The following is a 23,555-nucleotide window of genomic DNA, read 5'->3' as shown; positions in this document are numbered from 1 at the left end:
GGACACAAATGGTTTCTGTTCACTCTGCCAAGCTGACCAGAAAAGCATCTCGTATTTGTTATTTTATATGTTGTATGTTATGTAGCATGTTTATTATATAATTTTGAAAAAAAATCATAGATGGATTAAACAAAATGTCTATATTAATGTTTCATAAACATTTAATGCGCCTCAGTGATTATTATTTCTTTCTTCTTTCAACGTACCAGCCGTATCCCACTGAGGTGGGGTGGCCCAAAAGAAAAAACTGAAGTTTCTCCTTTTAAATTTAGTAATATATACAGGAGAAGGGGTTACTAGCCCCTTGCTCCCGGCATTTTAGTCGCCTCTTACGACACGCATGGCTTACAGAGGAAGAATTCTGTTCCACTTCCCCATGGAGATAAGAGGAAATAAACAAGAACAAGAATTAGAAAGAAAATAGAAGAAAACCCAGAGGGGTGTGTATATATATGCTTGTACATGTATGTGTAGTGTGACCTAAGTGTAAGTAGAAGTAGCAAGACTTACCTGTAATCTTGCATATTTATGAGACAGACAAAAGACACCAGCAATCCTACCATCATGTAAAACAATTACAGGCTTTCGTTTTACACTCACTTGGCAGGACGGTAGTACCTCCCTGGGCAGTTGCTGTCTACCAACCTACTACCTACCTATTATTGTTATTACCATTATTAATATGGCATCTTCAAGACCAATTACACTCTTAATGAGTGGCTCTGAGACACACAAGCAGACAGAAAGACAGACACAGGTAGACAAAGACAGACACACAGGTAGACAAATACAGACACAGGTAGACGGAAAGACACGCAGGTAGACAGAAAGACACACAGATAGACAGAAAAACAGACACAGAAAGACACACACACAGACAGAAAGACACACACAGGTAGACAGAAAGACAGACACACAGGTAGACAGAAAGACAGACACACAGGTAGACAAACACACAGGTAGACAGACACACAGAGATATAGACAGACACAGATATACAGGTAGACAGATACAGACAGGTTTATGTGCAACACTGAAAACAAATACGTATAGAGTTCGAGAGTAAGTGCCTTTCTTGCCACAATCTCCAGTGCAAGATTCAGACTTCATCTAAGGGGCCATGGTGAAATTTACTGTCCAGTTAGTACAGTTAATACAGTATGATGCTGCTGATAGGACAGGGTTACTCAAACTGATGCTGCCTGCATGACGCATTGGCACCATGAGTATTGTCAAATATTGTGCAGTGGTGTGCATCAGCCGGCCCAGCCCGGCTGCCAGATGCACGGTCGTAAGTTGAGTGGACGTATGTCGAGCAGGTTGTAAGTTGGATAGTAGGTGTACTTTTCATTTACTCCAGTGTTGTAAATGTTTTCTTTTTGGGCATGGAGAGTTGTCTTGCTGTGGTAAGGTAAGATGTGCGAACTGCAGCGGGTTTCCCCCAGTCATTAAAGATGGCATTACCTGTACTCACCCGGCTTCGTGCTACTTCTGTAAAGGGAACCCGGTCTTGCCTGGCATATCACCAAGCTCTTGATTTGGCAAACTCAGCCAGGGCCCAGTCTCTTTCGCTCAATGAATGTAACTCCTGCTTGCAGTCCGTAAAGCCAGTCACAGTCTGTCAGCCCCTGCCTCCTTCACCTCCACTGCCCCCCCACTAAGGGTCTCTCCAGCACCAACACGGCCAAGACACCTGTACTCCACAGCTGTGACGGCTAATGTCACTATTACGAATCAGTTTGGGGCTCTTGCAGACCTCTCTCCCCCTTTAGAGGATTCCACACCCCCGGGGCAACATCAACTCATGGTGTCCTCGGACCTGGATTCCATTGCGGAAGTTACTGCCCATGCCCCTGCTCGTTCACAACGCGCACCCTCCTGTCATGGTGGTGCAGTTTCCAAATCGACTTGATGCTCTGTGCCCCACCCAGTTCCGGTGGACATCTTACCCGACCCGGAGCCTCCTGTCTTGCAGCCGACTCCCCCCCCCCAATTCTCCTCATCCCCAGCCTCGGCCTGTCCCTGTTCCAGGACCCTTTGTGTCTGAAGGTCCCGCCTTTTCACTCTCGCCTGCCTGGGCATTATTCCTTCATTCTGTTCTTCTGGTGGAGGAGTTGCTACATTCCTACCTCCAGGGCACCTCTTTTGTGACTGCATGTCTTTCGGTTCTCCCTCGCCTTATTGGGCTACTTAGTTCACACACTTGAATCATTCTCACTCCTCTGTTTTTCTTCTTTGGAACGCACGTTCCATACTGGGGAAGCTTCCGGACCTTCAGAAGTATCTGGCTGAGGTACAGCCACTGGTGGTGGGTCTCTCTGAGACATGGTTACGTCCTCGACATTCTCTTCGGGTGCCTGGTTTTACTGTTTACCATAGGGATCACCTCGCAGAGATCCCTAACTCTTCTTGTATGCAACCGGCTCCAGAGTACGACCCTCTCTCTCCAAGCCTATGAGAATGGAATGTTGGAAACTCTGGCTGTGAGAGTTGCCCTGGGCACTCAGTGGTGCAATATACTCCTGATCTATATTCCGGGCAGGTCAGTTACACAAAGTGAATTTACCTATTACTTTGGGCAACTCCGTGGTTCTACACTTGTGATAGGAGACTTTAACGCTAGGCACCAGTTTTGGGAGCCATCCATTTCTTTGGGATTGGTGAATCCCACAGGTAGGGCCCTGATCCAAACCCTCCTCACATCTCACCTTACATTGCTCACACCACCAGGTTTGGGGACTAGAGTGGATCCTTATACCGGGCGAGTTTCTACCCTGGACCTCGTTCTTGGGTGTGGGTGTTTTACTACAGCTGCTGTTACTGTAGGTCCCTTCATGTGGGAGTGATCATCTTCCAGTCCTTACTTCTACAAATGGAGCTTTAGCAAGGCCAGTGACAGCAGCTCATTCAAGGTGGAAAACCACCCAGGCTAGTTGGAAACTATAACCGGGTCCTCTCTGATTATAGCCTGCCTCAGGACTCCTTGCTGAACGAGGCTGTCGCATCTCTTCAAGGGGCCATGCTTCAGGCAGGCTTGCATTCATTATGTCTCTCTGGGAGCTTCTCCCGTTCATTCCCCCGGGTTCCATGGTGGAACGATGAGTGCCTCCGAGCAGTGAAGGCGCGTCAGACAGCGTGGGCACAGTGGCGGCGCCAACCTCTCGGACTCAGTAGCTCGCTTACCGAAGGGCAGATGGTCTTTGTCGGCGAACCCTCCTCCAAACGAAACGTGCGTCTTGGGCTTTATTCTGTTCTTGTCTTTTCGCACCTCTGCCAGCCAGGCATGGGTTTTTTTCCACTCTATGTTGGGATCACGTTCTGTAAGTACTTTTTCCCTGTTGGGGGAAGGAGCGGCTCCACTCTTACCCCGGGACAAGGCTGAGTCATTTGCAAATTTCTTCAGTCCTATGTTTGCTCCTTCTCCTCCTCTACCCTCTAAGGTGATTAAATGGGGCCCTCTACCACCTGCCATACCCGAGATTCACTGCCAGCTGCTGGCAGCTCCCTTTAGCTCCCATGAACTGCAGTGGGCACTTTCCCAACTTTCTTCTTGCTCTTCTCCAGGGGAGGATAACTTACCTTATTCATTCATACTACATCTACCTCCCTCCTGTACAGAAGATATGCTGGAGGTTTTCAGTACCAGCTGGTCTACGGGTGTCTTCCCTGATGTGTGGAAGTGCTCTCTCCTGGTTCCAATTCTAAAGCCGGGCAAGGATGATACCCAACCGGACTCTTACCGGCCCATTGCTTTACTGCCCTGCTTGGGTAAGGTGCTGGAATGACTGGTGGCTACCAGTCTCTCTTGGTGGACTGAGGAACATGGCCTCCTGCCTGGTAATCAGAGTGGCTTCCGAGAAGGTCAATCCACCCTCGACCTTTTGCTTCAATTTACACAGCTCATGCACACTTCATTTGAGTGCCAGGAGATCCTTTTGGCTGCATTTTTGGATCTACGCAGAGCATTTGATCCTGCGTCACTTATGGCGATTGTTTTCAAGCTGGCCCACATGGGGCTGACAGGAGCTCCCCTTTGCTGGATGAACAACTTTTTGCAAGGGAGGACCTTTCGTGTTGCAGTGGGTGGCGCTTTGTCCTCACCCCGCCCTGTATACTGGGGAGTGCCCCAGGGATCTGTTCTTAGCCCACTCCTTTTCTCTGTCTTACTGTCGGATCTCCCTTCCATCCAGGGAATGCGTACCCTGGTATATGCGGATGATGTGGCCCTTATGTGCAGTGCTCCAACTTTGCTGACAGTGCAGGAAACACTTCAACATGCCCTACAACGCATGACATCATGGGCTGCCACCTGGAGTTTGGAAGTTAGTGACACCAAGTCCAAGCTCTTATACTTTACTAGACGCCGACTCCCCACTCTTCCATTAGTCTCATTGAATTAGACGCCAATCCCTTTGGTCTCCTCACATTGTTGGTTGGGAGTCACCTTAGATGCACCATTCTTGACGTGGAAGAAACACATAGCGGCCCTCCACCTCGCGTGTGCACGTCGCACTGCACTTATGTGCCAGATCTCTGGCACCAAGTGGGGGTGGATCGAGACCTTCTCTTTAGGTTCTATACAGCTATGGTTTACAGCAAGCTCACTTATGTGAGTGAGGTGTATGGCTCAACCTCTTCCTCCTCTCTTCATTGCTTAGACATTCTCCAGAATTCAGCCATCTGTAGTATGCTGGGGGCATTCCCCTCCACCCCCATTGCAGCCTTGGAGGCAGAGTCGGGGATAGTCCCTCTCTTGTTGGTGAGAACAGCGAAGAACTGCTTACGACTCCATCATATGGCTTCTCTGCCTTGTACTCACCCCTGACACCTCTCTCCACAGATGTGGGAGACAGCCTCTGTCCCCCCACGTTTGGTTCAGCCTTGCTTTGTGGCCAGGGCCCAGCATTCCCTGACCTGCCTTACACTTCCTGTGCTTGTGATGACTCCCTCCCCTCTTCACTCTCCAGTCCCCCCCCTGGCTGGACCTGACGCAGTACATTCACCTGATTGGCATTACAGGAACAGAGAACCCCCTCAGTTGCATTTCTCTTTGAAGAGTTTTGCTCTGTTACGTATGGCTCTTCATTCTCCATCTACATGGATGGCTTGGCACGGACCTCTCCCCTTCCACATCCTCTGTAGCCTTCTTGGCTACTCTCTCCCTGTGTCAAACCTGGTGGTTAGACCCTGCTCATTCTGTACTGGCAGGGGAGCTTTTCACCATTCACCAGGCTCTGGCTTTTGTCCTAGATTACATTCCCCCACAGCCATTGGTTCTCTTCTCTGATTCCCAACCCTCCCTTGCACTTTTGTGCTCTGCCCGTCCACAGTCACTACGTGTCCTCGTTCATCAGATGCAATCTCTCCTTCTGCACTTCTTGTGGAGCCCAGGTTGGAGCATCTCCCTTCAGTGGGTACCTGCCCATGTTGGAATCCGGAGCAATGAAGTAGCGGATCAAGCGGTCTCCCTTGCGCACACACTTCCTACTATTTCCCCTCTTGCCCTGGATCACAGTGATTTCACAAGGGTTGTTTGGAAGGGAATCCACCATCAGTGGCAGGAGGGTCTGGCACAATCCCTCTTCTTCGGCATTGGGCTCTGTCCGATCTTTTAATGGCTCCTGCCCTTGGGCTCGCCAAATATATCACATGTACGCATGAAATCGTCCTCCCTGGCTTGTAAACAATGGCACACTACCTTGTACAGTGGACCCCCGCATAACGCTATTAATCCGTTCCTGAGAGCTCAATGTTATGTGAAATTATCGTTATGCGAATTAATTTTCCCCATAAGAAATAATGGAAATCAAATTAATCTGTGCAAGACACCCAAAAGTATGAAAAAAAAAAATTTTACCACATGAAATATTAATTTTAATATACACAAACTTAAGAAAACATGCACAGTTATATGACACTTACCTTTATTGAAGATGTGGTGATGATTGATGGGATGGGAGGAGGGGAGACTGGATGGTTTTAGTGTTTAGAAGGGGAATCCCCCTCCATTAGGACTTGAGGTGTCAAGTCCTTTTCTGGGGTTGCTTCCCTTCTTCTCTTAATGCCACTAGAACCAGCTTCAGAGTCACTGGACTTCTGTCCCACAACATATCTGTCCATAGTGGCCTGTACCTCTCGTTCCTTTATGACTTTCCTAAAGTGTTTTACAACAGTGTCAGTGTAATAGTCACCAGCACGGCTTGCAATAGCTGTATGAGGGTGATTTTCGTCCATGAAGGTTTGCACTTCAAGCCACTGCACAGATTTCCTTAATCTTTGAAGTAGGCAACTTCTTCAATTTCTCTCTCCCCTCCTCCGAAGCAATTTCCTCAGGTGTGGCCTCTTGCTGTTGAAGTTGATCTAGCAGCTCGTCAGTGGTTAGTTCTTCATTGTCCTCCTCCACCAACTCTTCCACATCCTCCCCACTAACCTCCAACCCCAAGGACTTCCCCAATGCCACAATTGATTCCTCAACTGGCATAGGATTCTCAGGGTTAGCCTCAAATTCTTCAAAATCTCTTTGGTCTACACATTCTGGCCACAGTTTCTTCCAAGCAGAGATCAAAGTCCTCTTAGTCACTCCCTCCCAAGCCTTACCTATAAGGTTTACACAGTTGAGGATATTAAAGTGCTCTCTCCAAAACTCTCTTAGAGTCAATTGAGTTTCTGAGGTCACTACAAAGCACCTTTCAAACAGAGCTTTTGTGTACAGTTTTTTGAAGTTTGCAATAACCTGCTGGTCCATGGGCTGCAGGAGAGGAGTGATATTAGGAGGCAAAAACTTTACCTTAATGAAGCTCATGTCCCCACAAAGTCACTCTGCCAAGTCTGTAGGATGACCAGGGGCATTGTCTAACACCAGGAGGCACTTAAGTTCTAATTTCTTTTCAGTTAGGTAATTTTTCACAGTGGGGGAAAATGCTTGGTGTAACCAGTCATAGAAAAAGTCCCTAGTGACCCATGCCTTATTGTTTGCCCTCCACAGCACACACAAATTAGCCTTGAGGATATTCTTTTGCCTGAACGCTCTGGGAGTTTCAGAGTGATACACTAATAAAGGCTTCACTTTGCAATCACCACTAGCATTGGCACTCATGAGAAGAGTAAGCCTGTCTTTCATAGGCTTATGTCCTGGGAGTGCCTTTTCCTCCTGAGTAATGTAGGTCCTGCTTGGCATTTTCTTCCGAAACAGGCCTGTTTCATCACAATTAAACACTTGTTCAGGTTTCAGTCCTTCACTGTCTATGTACTCCTTCAATTCATGCACATATTTTTCAGCTGCTTTTTGGTCCGAACTGGCAGCCTCACCATGCCTTATCACACTATGTATGCCACTACGCCTCTTAAATCTCTCAAACCAACCTTTGCTGGCCTTAAATTCACTCGCATCACCACTAGTTGCAGGCATTTTTCTAATTAAATCCTCGTGCAAAATCCTAGCCTTTTCACTTATGATGGCTTGAGAGATGCTATCGCCTGCTATCTGTTTTTCGTTTATCCACACCAATAACAGTCTCTCAACATCTTCTATCACTTGCGATCTCTGTTTCGAAAGCACAGTTAAGCCTTTGGCAAGAACAGCTTCCTTGATTTCCGTTCTCTTGGACACAATAGAAGCGATGGTTGATTGGGGTTTACTATACAACCTGGCCAGCTCGGAGACATGCACTCCACTTTCATACTTAGCAGTGATCTCTTTCTTCATCTCCATAGTAATTCTCACCGTTATTCCTGTAGGGTTGGCACTAGAAGCTTTCTTGGGGCCCATGGTCACTTATTTTTCAGGTGAAATCACTATAAAAAGGCTGTAATTATACGAAATGCTCCGATTGTATGCTTGAATGTTACCGCGGAGGCTGGCTTGTAAACAATGCCACTTGCAGAACAAGTGAGGCTGGCTCAGGCCGCATGGACGTGTCTCGGACGAATCGCGTTGAGCGAATTTTTTAGCACTATGCGAGGCAAAATTTTAGTGATAAAATGTATCGCTATGCGGATTTAACACTATGCGATGCCAACGTTATGCGGGGGTCCACTGTACATGGGCTCAGGCCGTACGGACACGTTCGGGACGAATGTCCTTAACTGAGTTTTTTATCATTGGCTGAGCCAATATTTTTATGGAAAAACGCATCAGTATCCAATTTTATTGCTATCCGATAGCATTGTTACCCGAGGGTCCACTGTACTACATGAAAATGCACCTCAAAGTCACCGTTTTAATCCAAAAATGCGGTCGGAGTTTTTTTTTCTCATTATTCACTGCATGCTGCAAGACTTTTTTTATACTGCGCACATTGACCACACAGACCCATTCTCTCACATGTTGGCCTACCGGCTTTCTCCCGCTTGATTTGAAGCCGGTAGAATTTTGGAGTGTTGATACGTCAGAAACACTGGCTCTTAAGACGTATGTTTTTTTTTTTTTTTTTTTTTATTATTATTATTATTATTATTATTATTATTATTTTTTTTTATTATTATCACACTGGCCGATTCCCACCAAGGCAGGGTGGCCCGTAAAAGAAAAACTTTCACCATCATTCACTCCATCACTGTCTTGCCAGAAGGGTGCTTTACACTACAGTTTTTAAACTACAACATTAACACTTCTCCTTCAGTGTGCAGGCACTGTACTTCCCATCTCCTGGACTCAAGTCCGGCCTGCCAGTTTCCCTGAACCCCTTCATAAATGTTACTTTGCTCACACTCCAACAGCACGTCAAGTATTAAAAACCATTTGTCTCCATTCACTCCTATCAAACACGCTCACGCATGCCTGCTGGAAGTCCAAGCCCCTCGCACACAAAACCTCCTTTACCCCCTCTCTCCAACCTTTCCTAGGCCGACCCCTACCCCGCCTTCCTTCCACTACAGACTGATACACTCTTCAAGTCATTCTGTTTCGCTCCATTCTCTCTACATGTCCGAACCACCTCAACAACCCTTCCTCAGCCCTCTGGACAACAGTTTTGGTAATCCCGCACCTCCTCCTAACTTCCAAACTACGAATTCTCTGCATTATATTCACACCACACATTGCCCTCAGACATGACATCTCCACTGCCTCCAGCCTTCTCCTCGCTGCAACATTCATCACCCATGCTTCACACCCATATAAGAGCGTTGGTAAAACTATACTCTCATACATTCCCCTCTTTGCCTCCAAGGACAAAGTTCTTTGTCTCCACAGACTCCTAAGTGCACCACTCACTCTTTTCCCCTCATCAATTCTATGATTCACCTCATCTTTCATAGACCCATCCGCTGACACGTCCACTCCCAAATATCTGAATACATTCACCTTCTCCATACTCTCTCCCTCCAATCTGATATTCAATCTTTCATCACCTAATCTTTTTGTTATCCTCATAACCTTACTCTTTCCTGTATTCACCTTTAATTTTCTTCTTTTGCACACCCTACCAAATTCATCCACCAATCTCTGCAACTTCTCTTCAGAATCTCCCAAGAGCACAGTGTCATCAGCAAAGAGCAGCTGTGACAACTCCCACTTTGTGTGTGATTCTTTATCTTTTAACTCCACACCTCTTGCCAAGACCCTCGCATTTACTTCTCTTACAACCCCATCTATAAATATATTAAACAACCACGGTGACATCACACATCCTTGTCTAAGGCCTACTTTTACTGGGAAAAAATTTCCCTCTTTCCTACATACTCTAACTTGAGCCTCACTATCCTCGTAAAAACTCTTCACTGCTTTCAGTAACCTACCTCCTACACCATACACTTGCAACATCTGCCACATTGCTCCCCTATCCACCCTGTCATATGCCTTTTCCAAATCCATAAATGCCACAAAGACCTCTTTAGCCTTATCTAAATACTGTTCACTTATATGTTTCACTGTAAACACCTGGTCCACACACCCCCTACCTTTCCTAAAGCCTCCTTGTTCTTCTGCTATCCTATTCTCTGTCTTACTTTTAATTCTTTCAATAATAACTCTACCATACACTTTACCAGGTATACTCAGCAGACTTATCCCCCTATAATTTTTGCACTCTCTTTTATTCCCTTTGCCTTTATACAAAGGAACTATGCATGCTCTCTGCCAATCCCTAGGTACCTTACCCTCTTCCATACATTTATTAAATAATTGCACCAACCACTCCAAAACTATATCCCCACCTGCTTTTAACATTTCTATCTTTATCCCATCAATCCCGGCTGCCTTACCCCCTTTCATTCTACCTACTGCCTCACGAACTTCCCCCACACTCACAACTGGCTCTTCCTCACTCCTACAAGATGTTATTCCTCCCTGTCCTATACACGAAATCACAGCTACCCTATCTTCATCAACATTTAACAATTCCTCAAAATATTTCCTCCATCTTCCCAATACCTCTAACTCTCCATTTAATAAATCTCCTCTCCTATTTTTAACTGACAAATCCATTTGTTCTCTAGGCTTTCTTAACTTGTTAATCTCACTCCAAAACTTTTTCTTATTTTCAACAAAATTTGTTGATAACATCTCACCCACTCTCTCATTTGCTCTCTTTTTACATTGCTTCACCACTCTCTTAACCTCTCTCTTTTTCTCCATATACTCTTCCCTCCTTGCATCACTTCTACTTTGTAAAAACTTCTCATATGCTAACTTTTTCTCCCTTACTACTCTCTTTACATCATCATTCCACCAATCGCTCCTCTTCCCTCCCGCACCCACTTTCCTGTAACCACAAACTTCTGCTGAACACTCTAACACTACATTTTTAAACCTACCCCATACCTCTTCGACCCCATTGCCTATGCTCTCATTAGCCCATCTATCCTCCAATAGCTGTTTATATCTTACCCTAACTGCCTCCTCTTTTAGTTTATAAACCTTCACCTCTCTCTTCCCTGATACTTCTATTCTCCTTGTATCCCATCTACCTTTTACTCTCAGTGTAGCTACAACTAGAAAGTGATATGATGTATCTGTGGCCCCTCTATAAACATGTACATCCTGAAGTCTACTCAACAGTCTTTTATCTACCAACACATAATCCAACAAACTACTGTCATTTCGCCCTACATCATATCTTGTATACTTATTTATCCTCTTTTTTCTTAAAATATGTATTACCTATAACTAAACCCCTTTCTATACAAAGTTCAATCAAAGGGCTCCCATTATCATTTACACCTGGCACCTCAAACTTACCTACCACACCCTCTCTAAAAGTTTCTCCTACTTTAGCATTCAGGTCCCCTACCACAATTACTCTCTCACTTGGTTCAAAGGCTCCTATACATTCACTTAACATCTCCCAAAATCCCTCTCTCTCCTCTGCATTCCTCTCTTCTCCAGGTGCATACACGCTTATTATGACCCACTTCTCGCATCCAACCTTTACTTTAATCCACATAATTCTTGAATTTACACATTCATATTCTCTTTTCTCTCCTTCCATAACTGATCATTCAACATTACTGCTACCCCTTCCTTTGCTCTAACTCTCTCAGATACTCCAGATTTAATCCCATTTATTTCCCCCCACTGAAACTCCCCTACCCCCTTCAGCTTTGTTTCGCTTAGGGCCAGGACATCCAACTTCTTTTCATTCATAACATCAGCAATCATCTGTTTCTTGTCATCCGCACTACATCCACGCACATTTAAGCATCCCAGTTTTATAAAGTTTTTCTTCTTATCTTTTTTAGTAAATGTCTACAGGAGAAGGGGTTACTAGCCCATTGCTCCCGGCATTTTAGTCGCCTCATACGACACGCATGGCTTACGGAGGAAAGATTCTTTTCCACTTCCCCATGGACAATAGAAGAAATAAAGAAGAACAAGAGCTATTTAGAAAAAGGAGAAAAACCTAGATGTATGTATATATATATGCATGTGCATGTCTGAAGTGTGACCCAAGTGTAAGTAGGAGTAGCAAGATATCCCTGTTATCTAGCTTGTTTATGAGACAGAAAAAGAAAACAGCAATCCTACCATCATGCAAAACAGTTACAGGTTTGTGTTTCACAGTCATCTGGCAGGACAGTAGTACTTCCCTGGGTGGTTGCTGTCTACCAACTTACTACCTATAAGACGTATGTATACGAACAAAACAGTCAGAGGGTTTAAAGGAGGGGTTTGGGATATTGGCAATTTAGAGGGAGATAAACACTCTTTGCAGAGTGCCTCTGCAAAGACAGTGATTATGTATGTGTGTTGGTGAAAGTATTGAATGATGGTGAAAGTTTTTCTTTCTTTTTGGGTTTATTCTTTTTGGGTCACCCTGCCTTGGTGGGAAATGGCTGACTTGTTAAAAAAAAAAAAAAAAAAGTATCTAAAGGTAAGGCTTCATAAAAAGATTACATTTTTAAATTAATGTATTTATGTAAACTCTGATAGTATATTAATTTAGTTTTAGTTATTAAATTAAACCTTACTTAACCCTTAAACTGTCCAAACATAGATCTGCGTTCTCTCGCACAGTGCTTCGAACGTAGATCTACATTTTTTTGTTTTACATGCTTTCTAATAGAGAAAATCAAGGTCAGAGCGCTATGCGTGTAAACATAGATCTATGTTTGGACAGTTTAAGGGTTAAATTATTCTTACAATAATCTGAAACATGATAATCAAGACATTTTTTAACTTACCTGGGTGCATAGTTGTACATAACTGCAGATCAGACCAAGGGGAGGTAGAGGTGCAGTATACTACTCTCTTGAGATGAAATGTATTAACTCTTTCAGGGTTTCGGCCGTACTAATACGGCTTGCGCACCACGGTTTTTGATGTACTAGTACGCCCAAATTCTAGCGCCCTCAAATCTAGTGAGAGAAAGCTGGTAGGCCTACATATGAAAGAATGGGTCTATGTGGTCAGTGTGCATGGTATAAAAAAAAATCCTGCAGCACACAGTGCGCAATAAGAAGAAAAAACAACTTTGACCGTGTTTTTGGATTAACACAGCGACTTTGCACTGTATTTTTGTATGGTATTTATTGTTGTATTCTAGTTTTCCTGGTCTCATTTTATAGAATGGAAGACATATTACAGAAATTGAGATGATTTTGACTGGTTTTACAAAGAAAACTACCTTGAAATTGCGCTCAAAGTAGCAGAAATGTTTGATTTTTACCAAAGTTCAAAAGTAAACACCAAATCATGCTATGCATCCAATACACGTCAACTGGTGGGTCTAATATTCTTTCACAAGTGTGCTGATAATATTTATACCATTTCTACACCAATGCAGTAGTCTGCATAACAGTAAATCTTTTATTTTTTTTGTGAGAATAAAAATTCACAGTGGAAAGCAAAAGAATGTAAGAGGGGCATGGGGACGTGACTAATGAACATAGGAAATGCTATTTTAGTGCCAGGAATGTCTTTCTTGTTTATTCTGGACCCTTTTTGGAAATTGGCATCTTTTGAAATTTGTGTGAAATTGACAAAATTGCTAAATTCTGACCACTGTATTGGATAGTTGAAATCAGTAAATGGGTGGTTTCTTGTACTCATTCGATAGAAAAAATGGAGTTCTAGCGAGATAGTTATAATTTTTGATGACAAGTATACTGGAATTGGCCGAAAATAGGGCTCAAAGTGGGCAAAATTGATGATGCATAAACATCGTCGAGACCACTAACTTCGCGAGAGCATAATTCCGTAAGTTTTCCATCAAATTTCATACTTTTGGTGTCATTATGATCGGGAAAAGATTCTCTATCTTTTCATAAGAAAAAATAATATTTTTTTTTTTTTTAAATTTGACCGACCCTGAGAACAAGTCTCTGAGAGGGCCTGTCGACCCTGAAAGGGTTATATCTACATGTACTACAGATGAAATTATATAACTGCACAATTAACAGCCATAGACTTATTTTAAATTGTCTTTCTCAATACAACCTGTCTGCAGAGCACCTAGTATCAATATACACAACTTGAATGGTAATTTTAAAGACCTAATAGCAGTAAATTAAAATATCCCTGAAAACCGTCAAAGTGGGATGTTTGTTTGTGGATGTTGTGTGAATGGTAAGAAAGAGATGATTGTGGAGGTTATGAATGAAAAGAAGCTGGATGTCCTGGCTTTAAGTGAAACAAAGCTGAGGGGGGCAGGAGAGTTTCTGTGGGGAGAAATAAATGAAATTAGGCCAGGGGTTTCTAATAGAGTTAGAGCTAGGGAAGGAGTAGCAATAATGTTGAAGGATAAGTTTTGGCAGGAAAAGAGGGAATATAAATGTATAAATTCAATGATTTTGTGGATTAAAATAAGGGTTAGATGTGAAAAGTGGGTTATAGTAAGTGTTTATGCAACTGGAGAAGAGAGAAGTGTAGAAGAGAGACAGACAGAAATTTTGGGAAGTGTTGAGTTGGTGCGTGGGGAGTTTTGAACTTAGTGAGAAAGTACTTGTGGTTGGGGATCTCAGTGGTAAAGTTGGTAAAAATGTTGTGGAAGGAGTAGTAGGTAAATTTGGGGTGCCAGGGATAAATGAAAATGGTGAGACTTTAATTGAACTATGTGTAGAAAGAGGTTTGGCAATAAGTAATACATATTTTATGAAAAAGAGGATAAATAAGTATACAAGGTATGATATAGCACATAATGAAGACAGTTTGTTAGATTATGTATTGGTGGATAAAAGGTTGATGGTAGGCTTCAGGATGTACATGCTTATAGAGGGGCAATGGATATATCAGATCATTATTTAGTTGTAGCTTCAGTTAGAGTAAGAATTAGATGGGGCAAAAGGAAAAGGGCAACAGAAAGTAAGAGAGAGGTGAAAGTTTATAAACTAAGGGAGGAGGAAGTTACGGTGAGATATAAGCAACTATTGACAGAAAGGTGGGTTAGTGCAAGTATGAGTAGTGGGGGGTTTGAAGAGGGATGGGAAAGTTTTAAAAATGCAGTATTAGAATGTGGTGCAGAAGTTTGTGGCTAATGGAGGGTGTGTGCAGGAGGAAAGAGGAGTGATTGGTGGAATGAAGTAAAGGGTGTGATAAAGGAGAAAAAAAGTAGCTTATGAGAGGTTCTTACAAAGCAGAAGTGATATAAGAAAGGCAGAGTATTTGTAGAGTAAAAGATAAGTGAAGAGAGTGGTGAGAGAGTGCAAAAGGAGAACAAATGATAAGAGTGGGAGAGGCACTGTCAAGAAATTTTGCTGATAATAGGAAAAAATTTTGGAGTGAGATAAACAAGTTAAGAAAGCCTAGGGAACGAATAGATTTCTCAGTTAAGAGCAGAGTAGGGAAGTTAGTAGATGGGAAGCTAGAGGTTTTGGGTAGATGGCAGGAATATTTTGAGGAACTTTTAAATATCGATGCAGTAAGGGAGGCAGTAATTTCATTCACTGGCCACGGAGGTATAACATCTTTTAGGAGTGAAGAAGAGCAGGATGTAAGAATGTGGGAGGTGCATTAGGCATTACATAGAATGAAAGAGGGTAATGCAGCTGGAACTGACAGGTGTGAGGCTTCGGTTGTAAATGCTGCAGCGGGGAGGCAGCTGGAGGCAGTGGAGATGTCGTGTCTAAAGGCAATGTGTGGTGCAAATATTATGCAGAGAATTTTTAGTGTGGAAATCAGGAGGAGATGTGGAGTTACTAAAAATATTAGTCAGAGGGCTGAAGAAGAGTTGTTGAGGTGGTTTGGTCATTTAGAGAGAATAGAACAAAGTAGAATGGCTTGGAGAATGTATAAATCTGTAGGGGAAAAGGTAGGAGGGAGGGGGTAAAGGAGGTTTTGTTGGCGAGGAGCTTGGATTTCCAGCAAGCGTGTGTAAGCATGTTAGATAGCAGTGAATGGAGATGAATGGTTTTTGGGACTTGACAAGCTTTTGGTTAGTGCGAGCAGGGTAATATTTTTTGAAGGGATTCCAGGAAACCAGTTAACTGGACTTGAGTCCTGGAAATGGGAAGTACAATGCCTGCACTTTAAAGGAGGGGTTTGGGATATTGGTTGTATGGAGTGACTATCTAAACTGCCATATCTGGGCGACTCTGCGAAGACAATGATTATGTACGAGTGATGGTGAAAGTGTTTCTTTCTCTTTTGTGTCACCCTACCTCGGTGGGAGATTTCAAGCATGTTAAAAAAAAAATATACATACATATCTGTCTACAGAGGCCACTCCCTCAACTACCTAAAATCATATCTTAGTAACAGAACTCAATATGTGTATGCAAATGATGCGAACTCTTCCACCCAACCAATCACAGTAGGAGTCCCACAAGGAAGTGTCCTTGGACCACTCCTCTTTCTCATCTACATCAATGATCTACCGAATGCATCACAGCTACTCAAACCCATATTATTTGCAGATGACACTACATATGTCTTTTCCCACCCAAACACAGTCATACTAGCAAACACAGTCAATGCCGAATTGCAGAAAATATCTGCCTGGATGATGACTAATAAACTTACTCTGGATACTGATAAAACCTATTTCATTCAGTTTGGAAACAAAGCTGCAAATGATCTGATTAACATAACACTAAATGGATCATCAGTCACGAGACTCAGAGGGAAAATTCCTAGGTATCCACCTTGACAGTAGCCTTAACCCTTTCAGGGTCCGTCCCGTAGATCTACGGCTTTGCGTTCAGTGTCCAAACCGTAGATCTACGTCATGAGCTCAGCTCACTCTGATAAACTGTGAGTGGTACACTTGGGCCTAGATATGAGAGAATGCATCTATGTGGTATGTGTGCACCACATAAAACAAATCCTGCAGCACACTGTGTATAATGAGAGAAAAAAAACTGAAACCAAGATTTTCGATTAAAACAGCAACTTTGCAGTGTTTTTTCGTATGTTTTTTATAGTTGTATTTGCAATTTCTTGGTCTCATTTGATAGAATGGAAGACATATTACAGAAATAGAGATGATTTTGATTGGTTTTAACACCGGAAATGGCTTGAAACTGAGCTCAAAGTAGCGGAAATGTTAAATTTTTGTCAATGTTCAAGAGTAAACAAACGACCTCACACGTCTAATACACGCCAGCTGGTGGATCTAATACACATTCACAAATGTGGTGATGATATTTATACAATTATTACAATATTGCATAACAGTAAATCTTCTATTTTTTGGTGTGAATAAAAATTCATTATGTAAATAAAAAATAAAAATGGGATTTATTTGTAAAGCCTCAAAACGTAACTAATGAACCGAGGAAATGTTAGTTTAGTGCCAGGAATGCCTACATTGTTTATTCTGGATGCTATTTTGAAATTGGAATATTTTGAACTTTGTGTTAAATTGGCCAAATTACCAATTTCCGATCACTTTATTTTGTAGTTGAAACAGTTGACTTGGTGATTTCTTGTGCTCAATCGATAGAATAGAAGTAATACTAGTAAAATAGCTAAGAATTTGGTCGACTGGAATGATGTAATTGGCCTAAAATGGAAGTCAAAGTCGGCAAAATCGCCGATTCGTAAATATCGCTGACACATCAAAATTCGCGAGAGCATAATTTCGTCAATTTTCCATCAAATTTCGTACTTTTTGTTTTATTACCTTCGCAAAAAGATTCTCTACCATTTCATAAGAAAAAATAACAAATTTTTTTTGGAAAATTCTTGGACACTGGGGCACCACTTCAGATTTGGGCCTTGGACCCTGAAAGGGTTAAGTTCCGGACACACATACAACAAATCACCAAGAAAATCTCCAAGACTGTAGGCATACTATCAAAGATAAGGTACTACGTTCCACAATCAGCTCTCCTGGCACTGTACCATACACTCATATACCCTTATCTTACATATGGAATTTGTGCATGGGGATCAACAACATCCAATCACCTAAAACCCCTAATAACCCAGCAAAAGGCAGCAGTAAGAATGATAACGAATTCCCACTCCCACCAGCATACTCCACCAATTTTCAAAAGTCTGAATCTGCTCACCATTAAGAACATCCATACTTATTCATTTGCCTACTACATACACAGAACAATACATGCAAATATAAACCCTCCACTCAAACTACTTCTCACCAACTTAAACAGGACACATGACCACAACACAAGACAGATCTCTTTTCGATATACCTCGTGTCCATATCACACTGTGTAAAAACTCTATGCACATAATGGGCCCCAAAATATGGAATTCATTACCAGAAGATATTAAAGTAACCCAGTCTGAAAATCAATTTAAGACTCTTCTCAGAAGCCACTTAATCACCCTAGACTAAATGCTAAATACTCAGTACACACATACTCACCTGTGTACTCCCACATCATAACTTCAACAATCACTTTGAACCTTTTATCCATTGTTGACAGGAATATAATTGAACCATTATTTTCACAAAAAGCATTTTAGACTATATGAATATATTCTTTGTCTTATACAAATTTAATTCACTTATAATTAATAATCTACTGTTCAACTATGAAATAATTACTGTCCTACTGTACAACTATGATAAAATCCTTAGTGTTAAGTAGACTGTAAGCCAATAATGTTAAGTTGGCCCATAATGCCTAGGCATAATAGAGGCTCTCTTTGCATTGCAACCCACTATTGTAAATATAAAATCTCAATGTACTGTTTGCAAAGACATAAAATAAATAAATAAATAAATAAATAAATAAATAAATACATATATTCACATGAACACACACAAAACAAGCCAAGTGTCTATCGACAAGTACTTTTAACAGTAACTACTATTACTACACACACATTCATTGCTCATGCACATACACACACTGTATATTTATAAGTAACAGATTTAGTGTTGACTTTGTTACTTTGTAAACCAGATTCATTAACAGAAGTGTGTTATAACAGACCTCAGATGATTGCTGCATATTTGGCAAAGCGAAATGCAAGAGGAACATCAACCCTGAGTCGAGATAACGGCAGTGGTGGAGCATCCCATGGAGGTAACAGCAATGGGGAAAACTTGTATAATACATCGGCTGTTGTGAACTACACGCGGCCCAGACCAAGCCTTAATAGTGGATCAAATGGGAGAAATTTTGATGGGTGTTGTGGTGAGAATACAAGTCTCCTGGACACACCAGTCCATTCTATGGTTCCCACTCTCTCCCCAACTCACTCATCGCCTCATGCCGGCTCCCTCTTCTCTGGGGTGGCTGGTGAGTTATAATTAACATGTGATCCTCACTAACACATCTCCATCCTATATCCTAAAATTCTCTCCAAATAAATTGAGATGAAATTATTCTCAGTTTAGTAATCTCAGATCCTAAAAAGGTATTTGTTACATTTTTGTTTGATGATTCATGCATAATTTTGTAGGTAAGTAATTATTGCTCTACTTGCTCTTCTCTGCATAACACCATCACTGTCCAGTTTTGTTAGTGATCATTTGCTTGTTACCTCCTATAGTTTTTCAGTTGAGTATGTCATCCACACACAGCACTGTACTTAATATTTTTCTGACCCCATCAAAGTTAAACATTTTTCTTTTTATCAGCCAAATTTGCTAGACATGGTGAAGATGAAAGATATATAATTGAACAAGAGCCTGGGGTCTGCAGTGAATCATTTTATATTCCTCCCATTAACCAAAGCACCATACTCAGCTCACACCATCACATCCCAGAGTACATAACCACATATACTGTAGTATAACCTGACCCCATGTAAGGAGAATTTGCATGTGACAACACAGTGTGAGAGTACAGCTCACTGGCTGTCAAATGTGTGCCAGTTAATTTAGTTTAATATCTTTATTATGCAGCCCATACCCATCCTGTGGGTAGTCAAAAGATTTCAGAGGTATATAATGGGTCCAAGGGCTGAACTGCAGTGTGTGCCAGTGATGCTGTATTAACCTCTAGTAAGTTGCAACAAAGATGTACTGTTGCTACTCCTGCTGCTGCCGCTGCCACTGCTGCTGTTATTTTTTTATTGCTACCTGCTAATAAAAATATTTTTTTTTATTAACACATCAGCCGATTCCCACCAAGGCAGAGTGGCCCGAAAAAGAAAAACTTTCATGTGAATATCATTCACTCCATCACTGTCTTGCCAGAGGGGTGCTTTAGACTACAGTTATAAAACCAACATTAACACCCCTCCTTCAGAGTGTAGACACTTTACTTCCCATCTCCAGGACTCAAGTCCAGCCTGCCAGTTTCCCTGAATCCCTTCATAAATGTTACTTTGCTCACACTCCAACAGCACGTCAAGTATTAAAAACCATTTGTGTCCATTCACTCCTATCAAATACGCTCATGCACACTTGCTGGAAGTCCAAGCCCCTCGCACACAAAACCTCCTTTACCCCCTCCCTCCACCCTTTCCTAGGCCGACCCCTATGTCGCCTTCCCTCCGCTACAGATTTATACACTCTCAAAGTCATTCTGTTTTGTTCCATTCTCTCTACTTGTCCAAACCACCTCAACAACCCCTTCTCAGCCTTCTGGATAATAGTTTTGGTAATCCCACACCTTCTCCTAATTTACGAACTACGAATTCTCTGCATTATATTCACACCACACATTGCCCTCAGACATGACATCTCCCCTGCCTCCATCCTTCTCCTCATTGCAACATTCATCACCCATGCTTCACACCTATACAAGCGTGTTGGTACAACTATACTCTCAAACATTTCCCTTTTTGCTTCCACAGACAAAGTTCTTTGTCTCCAGAGACTCCTAAGTGCCCCACTCACCCTTTTCCCTTCATCAATTCTGTTATTCATCTCATCCTTCATAGACCCATCTGCTGACATGTCCACTCCTAAATATCTGAATGCATTCACCTCCTCCATACTCTTTCCCTCCAGTCTGATATCGAGTCTTTCGTCACCTAATCTTTTTGTTATCCTCATAACCTTACTCTTTCCTACAATCACTTTTAATTTTCTTCTTTTACATACCCTACCTAATTCATCCACCAACCTCTGCAACTTCTCTTCAGAATCTCCCAAAAGCACCGTGTCATCAGCAAAGAGCAACTGACAACTCCCACTTTGTGTTTGATTCTTTATCATTTAACTCCACACCTCTTGCCAAGACCCTAGCATTCACTTCTCTTACAACCCCATCTATAAATATATTGAACAACCATGGTAACATCACACATCCTTGTCTAAGGCCTACTTGTACTGGAAAATAATCTCCCTCTCTCCAACATACTCTAACCTGAGCCTCACTATCCTCGTAAAAGCTCTTCACTGCTTTCGGTAACCTACCTCCTATACCATACACCTGCAACATCTGCCACATTGCTCCCCTATCCACCCTGTCATATGCCTTTTCTAAGTCCATAAATGCCACAAAAACCTCTTTACCCTTATCTAAATACTGTTCACCTATATGTTTCACTGTAAACACTTGGTCTACACACCCCTACCTTTCCTGAAGCCTCCTTGTTCATCTGCTATCCTACTCTCTGTCTTACTCTTAATTCACAACACGTGACTTTGTCAATGGTCCAAGTCGGACCGAAACGTCGTCGTAAGCTTCTCTCTTTTATGTGCGGGTTATTTGTGTATCGTTCCAGTCACGGTATTGTGCCTTTTTGTTATTTACTCTTAATTCTTTCAGTAATAACTCTACCATACACTTTACCAGGTATACTCAACAGACTTCTTCCCCTATAATTTTTGCACTCTCTTTTATCCCCTTTGCCTTTATACAAAGGAACTATGCATGCTCTCTGCCAATCCCTAGGTACCTTAACCTCTTCCATACATTTATTAAATAATAGCACCAACTACTCCAAAACTATATTCCTTCCTGCTTTTAACCCTTTCAGGGTCCGTCCCGTAGATCTACAGCTTTACGTTCAGGGTCCAAACCGTAGATCTACGCCATGAGCTCAGCTCACTCTGATAAACTGTGAGTGGTACATTTGGGCCTAGATATGAGAGAATACATCTATGTGGTATGTGTGCACCACATAAAACAGATCCTGCAGCACACTGTGCATAATGAGAGAAAAAAAATGAAATCATGATTTTTCGATTAAAACAGCAACTTTGCAGTGTTTTTTCGTATGTTTTTTATAGTTGTATTTGCGATTTCTTGGTCTCATTTGATAGAATGGAAGACATATTACAGAAATAGAGATAATTTTGATTGGTTTTAGCATAGGAAATGGCTTGAAACTGAGCTCAAAGTAGCGGAAATGTTAAATTTTTGCCAATATTCAAGAGTAAACAAACGACCTCACACGTCTAATACACATCAGCTGGTGGGTCTAATATACATTCACAAATATGGTGATGATATTTATACAATTATTACAGTATTGCATAACAGTAAATCTTCTATTTTTTGGTGTGAATAAAAATTCATTATGTGAATAAAAAATCGAAATGGAATTTATTTGTAAAGCCTCAAAACATAACTAATGAACAGAGGAAATGTTAGTTTAGTGCCAGGAATGCCTACATTGTTCATTCTGGACCCTATTTTGAAATTGGAATATTTTGAACTTTGTGTTAAATTGGCCAAATTAACAATTTCCGATCACTTTATTTTGTAGTTGAAACAGTTGACTTGGCGATTTCTTGTGCTCAATCAATAGAATAGAAGTAATACTAGTGAAATAGCTAAGAATTTGGTTGATTGGAATAATGTAATTAGCCTAAAATGGGAGTCAAAGTCGGCAAAATCGCCGATTCGTAAATATTGCTGACACATCAAAATTCGCGAGAGCATAATTTCGTCAATTTTCCACCAATTTTCGTACTTTTTGTTTTATTACCTTCACAAAAAGATTCTCTACGATTTCATAAGAAAAAATAACAAATTTTTTTTTTGAAATATCTTGGACACTGGTGCGTGACTCCAGATTTGGGCCTTGGACCCTGAAAGGGTTAACATTTCTATCTTAATCTCATCAATCCCAGCTTTCTTACTCCCTTTCATTCTACCCACTGCCTCACGAACTTCCCCCACACTCACAACTGGCTCTTCCTCACTCCTACAAGATGTTATTCCTCCTTGCCCTATACACGAAATCACAGCTTCCCTACCTTCATCAACATTTAACAATTCCTCAGAATATTCCCTCCGTCTTCCCGATACCTCTAACTCTTCATTTAATAACTCTCCTTTCTTATTTTAAACTGTCAAATCCATTTGTTCCCTAGGCTTCCTCAACTTATTAATCTCACTCCAAAACGTTTTCTTATTTTCAACAAAATTTGTTGATAACATCTCACCCACTCTCTCATTTGCTCTGTTTTTACATTGCTTCACCACTCTCTTAACCTCTCTTTTTCTCTCCATATATTAACATTTAAAGCTTCTATATGTATTCTGAAGCATTGATACATAAGTTTTTTTTTTTGTAATTTGCATTCACATACATAAGAGGACTATAGAAGTTACAGCATCTTTGTCAGCTAATTCATATAATTTCAACTTATACCTAATTATCTCTTACCATGTCCCAAAAACACTGGTAGGAGTAAGTGTACAAAGGTGGAGAGGAGGACTTAACCCTTAAACGGTCCAAACGTATATATACGTTCATGCGCGTAGCGCCCCAAACGTATATATACGTTTTCTTTGTCATTCATTCAACATTGCCACAATAAGCCTGAGTCACCTAGACATGAGAGAATGGGTGTGCG

The 23,555-nt window shown here is 41.7% G+C and overlaps 1 protein-coding gene across 3 annotated transcripts in view; it reads left to right on the top strand.

Moving 5' to 3' along the window:
* LOC128697013 (E3 ubiquitin-protein ligase SH3RF3) overlaps nt 1–23,555 on the top strand; it is a 264,822-nt gene that overhangs the window by 202,463 nt on the left and 38,804 nt on the right. For 2 of the 3 annotated variants that reach the window (XM_053788516.2, XM_053788513.2), the window contains one exon: nt 18,782–19,092. In XM_053788516.2, coding sequence (XP_053644491.2) covers nt 18,782–19,092 — 311 coding nt within the window. The remainder of the gene's footprint in view (nt 1–18,781; nt 19,093–23,555) is intronic. The other variant, XM_053788514.2, reaches the window with a different exon arrangement.

The sequence above is a fragment of the Cherax quadricarinatus genome, chromosome 49 (assembly GCF_038502225.1).
Source record: "Cherax quadricarinatus isolate ZL_2023a chromosome 49, ASM3850222v1, whole genome shotgun sequence".
In the NCBI taxonomy this organism is placed as follows: Eukaryota; Metazoa; Arthropoda; class Malacostraca; order Decapoda; family Parastacidae; genus Cherax; species Cherax quadricarinatus.
The sequence above is the reverse complement of the archived record's forward strand: the minus strand, read 5'-3'. Positions and strand labels throughout refer to the sequence as shown.